The sequence below is a fragment of the Loxodonta africana genome, chromosome 10, assembly GCF_030014295.1.
Source record: "Loxodonta africana isolate mLoxAfr1 chromosome 10, mLoxAfr1.hap2, whole genome shotgun sequence".
Taxonomy (NCBI): domain Eukaryota; kingdom Metazoa; phylum Chordata; class Mammalia; order Proboscidea; family Elephantidae; genus Loxodonta; species Loxodonta africana.
The window spans coordinates 29,601,884-29,610,304 of NC_087351.1; the positions used below are offsets into that span (position 1 = coordinate 29,601,884).

The 8,421-nt window shown below is 40.2% G+C and overlaps 1 protein-coding gene and 1 pseudogene across 1 annotated transcript; both read left to right on the forward strand.

Annotated features, from left to right (window-relative positions):
* Positions 1-276: 276 nt before the first annotated feature.
* On the forward strand, positions 277-1,266 carry LOC135232542 (olfactory receptor 11H6-like; annotated as a pseudogene).
* Positions 1,267-7,385: 6,119 nt separating this feature from the next.
* LOC100657970 (olfactory receptor 11H7-like) lies at positions 7,386-8,421 on the forward strand. The gene has a single exon (XM_064291933.1). It carries the CDS (start codon positions 7,477-7,479, stop codon positions 8,419-8,421), a length of 945 nt encoding a protein of 314 aa, XP_064148003.1. The 5' UTR covers positions 7,386-7,476.

An 8,421-nucleotide genomic window follows, 5' to 3' on the forward strand; every position in this document is an offset into this window, starting at 1 on the left:
GACTTAGGATTGAAGGAACATTTTAAATGAACTGGTGTTTATTCCAAAACGACCTCCAAATAGGCCAGTGTATCTAGGAATTACTGGCTTTGCATATTCAAATAAACTCCTTAAATCTCTCTGAGCTTCAGTTTTCTTATCTATTAAAAAAAAAAGAAGAAGAAGACAATACAACACACTTTCCTATAGCTCAAGGGGCCATGAGGAAGACCAAATGAGATAACCTATGTGAAAATGCTTGGTACATTTTCAACCAATTCTTAGCTTATCCTGCTAATGTTCATTATTACTCATTCCTTGGTCTCTTCTGTTTCTTGAACAGCTTTGAGAGCCCAGAACAGAACGATGCATGTGACTGAGTTTGTCCTTTTGTGTTTCCCTGGTCAAAGGGAGACACAGAACTTCCTGTTTGCATTAATCCTGGGGGTCTATCTTCTGACCCTGCTGGGGAATGGGGCTATTGCCTGAGCAGTGAAATGGGACAGATGGCTCCACACACCCATATACATCCTCTTGGGAAACTTTGCCTTCCTAGAGATCTGGTATGTTTCCTCCACTGTCCCAAACATGCTGCTCCACATCCTCTCTGAGACTAAGACGGTCACTTTCTCTGGCTGCTTCCTCCAATTCTACTTCTTTTTTTCATTGGGCACAACTGAGTGTTTCTTCTTTTCAATTATGGCCTATGATCGGTACCTGGCCATCTGCCACCCACTGCACTACCCCTCTATCATGACTGGAAAGTTCTGTGTGATCCTGGTCTGTGTTTGCTGGGTGAGTGGATTCCTCTGCTATCCAGTCCCCATTGTCCTTATCTCCCAACTTCCCTTCTGTGGACCCAATATCATTGACCACATTGTGTGTGACCCAGGCCCATTGTTGGCACTGGCCTGCGTCCCTGCACCTTCTACTGAGCTTATCTGTTACACCTTCAACTCAACGACCATCTTCGGGCCTTTCCTCTCCATTTTGGGATCTTACACCCTGGTGCTCAGAGCTGTTCTTCATGTTCCCTCTGGAGCTGGTCGAACTAAAGCTTTCTCCACATGCACATCCCACCTGATGGTGGTGTCTCTATTCTGTGGAAGTCTTATAGTTATGTATGTGAGTCCAACATCAGGGAACCCAGCAGGGATGCAGAAGATTGTCACTTTGGTGTACTCAGCACTGACTCCCCTACTAAATCCCCTTATCTATAGTCTCAGAAACAAGGACATGAAAGATGCCCTAAAGAAAGTCCTGAGATTATGAATTAGCCAAAATTGAGACACCTTTGGAAGAGAAACTGAGTTTGTCACTTCTGGCCTGTGTTATTTATAATAACAATAGAGAATGGCATCAGTACATCATGTTCTGGCTTGTACTTAAGAGAGAGAATTCTCTTTCACTGTTCCTTAACAGTTCAGTGGACCCTGGAGGTACAGTGATAAAAGCACTTGGCTGCTAACTGAAAGGTCAGCAGTTAGAACCTACCAGCCACTCCGTGGGAGAAAGATGTAGCAGTCTGCTTCTGTAAAGATTTTACAGCCTTGGAAACCCTATAGGGTAGCTCTACTCCGTCCTATAGGGTCATTATGAGTCAGAATCAACTCAAAGGCACTGGCTTTGGTTTGGTTTTTGGCAGTTCAAGTTCAGTTCACTGATGATACATTCAGTAAAACATTTTAAATATGCATAGCTCACTGAGTAATTATGTAGGGTTGTTATATGTATGTTATATGTACTTTTTCTATGATGTGTCTTTGCTGGTTTTAATCGAGACTGGCAAAAGGAATTGATTGCACATGTTCCTGAAGCCTTTCAAGAGAGGGAGGAATCTTCTAAGTTCAGAAAATAAATACTCTTAAACACAATGGGCCAAGGAGCCTCAAAAAAAAAAAATAGCAATGGACATCTTTCATTGTTTGAGGTTGTCTTTCACACCAAAAACAGAGTGTGCTTCATATCTCTATCAATTATGAATGAAGTACAAACTCTTCATTTGCCATTCAAAGTCTATCCAATAGACTGCTAGGTCCCGTCTTCTTCCCCCTTATCCACTGTATAACCCTGCACTTCACGATGATCAGCCTTCTTACTTCTTTTAAACACATTTATTCCCAACTGAGCCCTGGTGGCGTAGTGGTTAAGAGCTTGGCTGCTAACCAAAAGGTCAGTAGTTTGAATCCACCAGCTGCTTCTGGGAAACCCTATGGAGCAGTTCTACTCTGTCCTACAGGGTTGCTATGAGTCAGAATTGACTTGACGGCAGCAGGTTTAGTTTTGGGTTTGGGTGTTTTAATCGTAGTGCTTCCCCTGACCTTGAGCACTTGTCCCTGTCTATCTACTGAAGTAAATCTTAATCAACCCTTTCTCTTCCATGAGATAATACCTGATGTCTCCCTGAACTCTCCTTTCCCTGGAACTTATCTTTATCTGCAATTTGACCGTTTAATTGCATACTATTTTGCGGGATGCTTAGCTGTTCTTTTATGAGCAAGACTAAAACCTAAATATCTTTTGCTTCCCCCTCAATGCTCAAATCAGGGCAGTGTACACAATAGACACAAACCAAATACCTATGAATAAATTAATAAATCTCCAGGGTACTGATTCTATCATCAAGACTAGCCAAATGTATATCTAAATTCCTCAATTTGATTTCTAATACTGCAAGTTATTCATGCAGAGTAACAGTCATATAAACAAACATTAATTTATTCTTTGCTTATACTGAATTGGATCCTAATTATATTGGAATCTTTTTAAATGGCCTAATCACCTCCAGGAGAAAACTTGATAAGTCATACTAGAATGTGTCTGTGGGAAAGGGGACTCTAAGGCAGGTTTTGAGGGCAGGCAGTTCAGCACTGAGAAGAATACCACAATATCTAGCAGTCAATTCTGCTATATTCAATCTTATCTTGCTTCCTAGTTGTTTTATTTCAATACACCTTGGACTGTGAACTGTAATAGTCTCCTGGTTGCTCGGCTCATACTAGCTCTTCAAAAGGAGCTTAATTACTAATATGATACATGTAGCCAAGTTCTGCTAGACTGTTGGATTAACACGACTTTGGAGCAGGAATCACTTTGAAATTTCCTTTGATGATAACCTGTGATAATAACTGTGATGTCGATCCACTCCATACGGATTGAAGGTACTTATGACTTGCAGACAAATATGAGAATCTTTGAGTATACGAGCTCAGACTGAGTTCTATATACCACATATCTTGGAGATTAAAACAATGTTTTATAATTAATACAATGGCATAAAATGTTCATCAGCTTTCCTAAATCCTGAGCCCCACCTATTCTAATTCTTTCATGTTGTCGCTGACTAAAGACTACATGCAAACTGAAATTACCCCTACATTCCCAGATGTGACAGTCATTTTCTGCCTACTTAATGATATTCCATATTCACAGCACAGAAACAAGTGGTAAATTAACTTTGGTAGGAGGAGTTTTAAAGTTTGCCTGACAATGACAACTTGATACAACTAGAAGCAAATCCATCAGATTGCAACCACAGAAGACATGAGGCCACCCCGCAGCCCTTCAGGCCTCCTTCACGGATGGTTCTTTCCTAGATGTGCCAGGAAATACGTAGAACTCATCCTCCCCAAACTGACTATGACAACTCTAATATCACTCGGAAGACAATAACCTAAGCATATTTTATTTGTATGCAGCGGTTTCCATGTCACCCACAGAGCAATGTATGCCTCTCAGAAGGCTGTAGGGCAAAGCCTCAGGCAGAAAAGTGTGCACAGAAAACAACGCCAAGATTTTCATGTTTGTGCCCAAACCCCATACTGAACAGGAAGACCTTCAGCTGAGAGGCCAACCTACTTAAAATGAGAGGACCCCCAGGGGCTAGAATGAGGTGCGTGAGGAAGAAGGACATTCTGGGTGCCAAGGGAAGAAATGTTCCAGGTGGGTGTTTCTCAACCTTTCCACAAATGCATGCTTGACAACAGTGGTCAGAGAACACAGGGCATGTGGGAACAATAATTCTGTGAAATCCAAAGTTTTATCTTAAAGTTCATTACAAATTATACTTCCTAGTCACGGTGGTTATACACTTGGCTGCTAACCAAAAGTCAGTGGCTCAAACCCACCAGGCACTCCAGGGGAGACGGCTATAGCCATCTTCTCCTGTAAAGATTACAGCATTGGAAACCCTAAGAACAGTTTTACTATGTGCTATAGGGTTGCTATGAGTCAGAATCGAATTGACAGCAATGGGTTTATTCCATAGTATGCATGTATTTTGTATAATATAAAATTATTTTCTCTAAATAAAATTGGCCCTTCGGGAAAACATTTAACTGAAGGATTTGTGTATCTCATGGCACAAAATCACATACCCTGTTTGAGAAGCACAAGGAGGGATGCTCAAGGAGGCTACAGGGTCTCCTTAGAGTTAAAATTGCACATTATTTTTAATAATCCCTAGGGATCAATTTATCAAATAAATGAAGGAAACCCTAAGGCAACAAATAAGAAAATCCCTAGGGAAAACATGAAAAGTTACAAGAGACTTGAGGATTCTCAACAGTGGCTACTATAAGCCATAAAATAAGACCAGAGCTCAGTTTCCACACAGCTCTGTGGGAAACAGGCCACGAGAATCTCATGGAGCAAGGGAAGAGAAAAGAGCCAAGCATGGAGCTCTCTCTAGGGTTTCCACACTAGAGCCAGGGGAGAAGAGAAACTTTGTGACCTCCCTACAGACTCTCTTCAGGCTGACCTAGGAAAGCTTCATGGTATGCATGGGACGTCTCCTCTGATGGGCGTCGCTGCTATGATACACCACATTGGGCCTATCCACCTGTACATTTGTTCACTCAATATGCTCAAGGTCTCAAGTACCAAAGAATATCAGTTTCTCTTCAGCTCAGTAACAAAACTAAAAAAAAAGAAAAAAAATCCCACAAAGTACTTAGATCAACGGGGAATTCACACTCATCAAAATGAGTGCACTAAAAAGGGAGCCAAAGTCATCCCTGGGTAACCAGAAACCATCTGACTCTTCTAGATATTTGAGCAAAATAGTATGGAGCTAACTCTATCAACTGAGGCTAGAAACCAAAAGAAAACTGGAATTTTTTTGTTTGTTTGTTTCCTCTCACCAGCTTTCCCCTCTTGGTCCATTACTCATCTGCACCTTCAGATGAGGTGATAGAAAAAAAATTTTTTAATAGTTATATCAAATCGGGCAGCATGAGGAGTAAGACTTCCCACAGGGTTTAATGGTGAATATATTGGGAACTACTTCTTACCGTTACGTTTGAAATTATCTGTGAAATTCATTTTTCATGCTTTCCCTGTGGCTGACTAGCAGTTTCTGGAAGGTCATTTATGTTTCTTTGCTTGTTTCTTTGTACGTCAACTAGAGCGATCTATGGCTCAAATGCATGGAGTTCAGCCTTCTGCATTTTGGGTCAAAGTCTGTGACTCTGAGTTCAGAGTCATTGCTGATGCTGCTCTGTTCCAGGGATAATGGTTGTTCTCTGCATCACTGCTTTCTCAAAAGTGTTGTGTTTCTTGCTTAGAAAAATGGAGAACGTATACAACTCCTGGAAACCTTGGTGGCGTAGTGGTTAAGTGCTACGGCTGCTATCCAAAAGGTCGGCAGTTCGAATCCACCAGGCTTCTCCTTGGAAACTCTACGGGGCAGTTCTACTCCGTCACTATGAGTGGGAATCGCCTCGAAGGCTGTCGGTTTTCTGGAGATAGAACTCCTATGGTGGGGAACCATTTTTCAAGATACTTCACCACAACGATCATCAGTGTAGGTTAATTTAACTATTCACAAAAATCCTCCTTTAAAAAAGCATTTTAAATTAGGATTTATATATTTTATGTACAAAAACCCTCAGCAAGATGGATTGACACAGTGGTTACAACAATGGGCTTGAGAATAGCAACCACTGTGAGAATGGCTTAGGACAAGAAGTGCTTTGTTCTATTGTACGTATGGTCGTTATGAGTCAGAACCAACTCGACGGCACCCAACAACAAAATATGTGTGTGTGTGTGTGTGTGTGTGTGTGTGTATACATATCTTTCAGTTCCCTTCTCTTCTTGGTTTCTTGTCTGTTAGACTACAACCTGGTTTGACATAACCAACCCAATAGAAAGGTTATGGTTTCTTCTAGATACATAGGCTCAGAGGTTACTAAACTTTATGCCTTATGAATTTAGTGAGCCTGCAACATGCATAATATATTTCTCTTATTTCATATAACCACATTGAATAGAAGGGTTTTTTTCAATTTGATTATTTCAATAAGTACTCTTATTTATATACCTTCACCCTTTGTTCAATACAGGAAACTAAATCAACCTAGTCACAAAATACACCACTTATATGAAAAATATTTTTAAGGTATATTTTCCTCTTATCAGTCAAAAAGTTAAAGTTATCTTCTTAAATTTTTCTGGAGATTCTAATATGTTAAAGCTATTGCTGTGCTCTTTTCTCTGAGTTACATGTTGTTCTTAAAAAGAAACCTCCTTTGGTAATGGTGTTCTAAAGGGAACAAGGGGAAATTGTGTAACATGGGTGAATAATATTTCTTTGAAACAATATCTTTGATTCTCTTGTACTCTGTTGTTTTGGGGGCTGTTTTTTAAATGAACTAAAATAAAATCTTCTGAATCGTGAATTCTAAGCAAACCTTGTGGCAGCCATAGTAAGAAGAACTTTAGAAAAGAATCTCTTTAGTGATTGTAATTTCCTTCTCAACACATCACATAGGTTATATTTATCTTTAATGACATATCTTTTTAAATGTCTATGAAGGATGAGATATTAACAATCAGCCTTTCGGAAGTAGTAATAGTGACTTTTTTATTGCTAAAAACAAAGGATTAAGAGCCAAATGAGCTGGAGTCCAATTTAAATGTGTTAAATATATATATATATATACATAAAGAATTTTATCGTTTGAATATCCTTACGGATTTTTTTTTCTAGTATCATTCAAAAGTATTGGATCGAAAATAAATTCTTCTGATAGAAATGGCTCCAAGAAAGAAAGAATCTAAAATAATGTAAAAGCACAAGTCATTCAAATTTTTTAGAAAATTCGATGATAGTAAGCATGTCATCACATTTTGATGTCAATAGCACTAAGTAATTGCTGTGTATAAACAACCTTCGCTGGAAAAAAATTAGGTAAAAGACAAACCATTTTTCCTCTATTTCAAGGCTTCTTAATAACAGAAGAAGATGAAATTTTCTCTGACTTTGTCCACTGCCATAGAAAGTTCAAGTAGCCTGGAAGTGTATATTTACAAAGAGTTAGGGCCAAAAGATTCATTCAGAACACGGAAGGATTCATTCAAGACTTTTTTTAGAATATCTGTATGTTTGCCTGAATGAATCAAACTCTCTGTCCCAAGAAAAGCTTCAGGCTGCCTCAGCAGCAAACAGAGTCAATTGTCATTATCTATTTGTCTTCTCTCCACAGTCTGGGGACCATGAATAAATCGGAGATGTCTACTGTACCACACTTTGTTCTGCTGGGCTTTCCTGGTCCCTGGAAAATGCAGCTCATTCTTTTCTCGATGATTCTGTTGGTCTACATCTTGATTCTGACTGGGAATATGGCCATCATTTGTGCGGTGAGATTTGACCCACAACTCCATACCCCTATGTACATGCTCCTGGCCAACTTCTCCTTCCTAGAGATCTGGTGTGTGACCTGCACAGTTCCCAACATGTTGGTCAATTTTCTTTCCAAAACCAAGACCATTTCCTTCTCTGGCTGCTTCATGCAGTTCCACTTCTTCTTTTCCCTGGGCACAATGGAATGCTTCTTCCTCTTTGTCATGGCTTATGATCGATACCTGGCTATCTGCCGCCCGCTACACTATCTGTCCATCATGACCCAGAGGATCTGTGGCATTCTGGTGTCTCTTTGTTGGCTCATCGGTTTCCTTGGACATTTAATTCCCATTTTCTTCATTTCCCAAGTACCTTTTTGTGGTCCCAACCTCATTGATCACTTCCTGTGTGATGTGGACCCACTGATGGCCCTGTCCTGTGCCCCTAAAGCCATCATAGAGCATGTATTACACTCTGTGAGCTCTCTTATTATCATCCTCACCGTTTTCTACATCCTTGGGTCCTATTCCCTGTTGCTCAGAGCTGTGCTTCAAGTCTCTTCTTCAGCTGGTTGGCGAAAAGCCTTCTCTACCTGTGGATCCCACTTAGTGGTGGTATCTCTGTTCTATGGAACCATAATAGTGATGTATGTGACTCCCACATCTGGCAATTCAATTGCTATGCAGAAGATCATCACACTGATATACTCTGTAGTGACACCAGTCTTAAACCCTATCATCTACAGCCTACGCAACAAGGACATGAAATATGCCGTCCATCACGTCCTTTGTGGGATGAGAATTACCCAAAGCTCATGA

Bases quoted from the DNA above. Each gene is read 5' to 3' on its own strand.
- LOC100657970 (XM_064291933.1), top strand. From the start codon at position 7,477: ATGAATAAATCGGAGATGTCTACTGTACCACACTTTGTTCTGCTGGGC.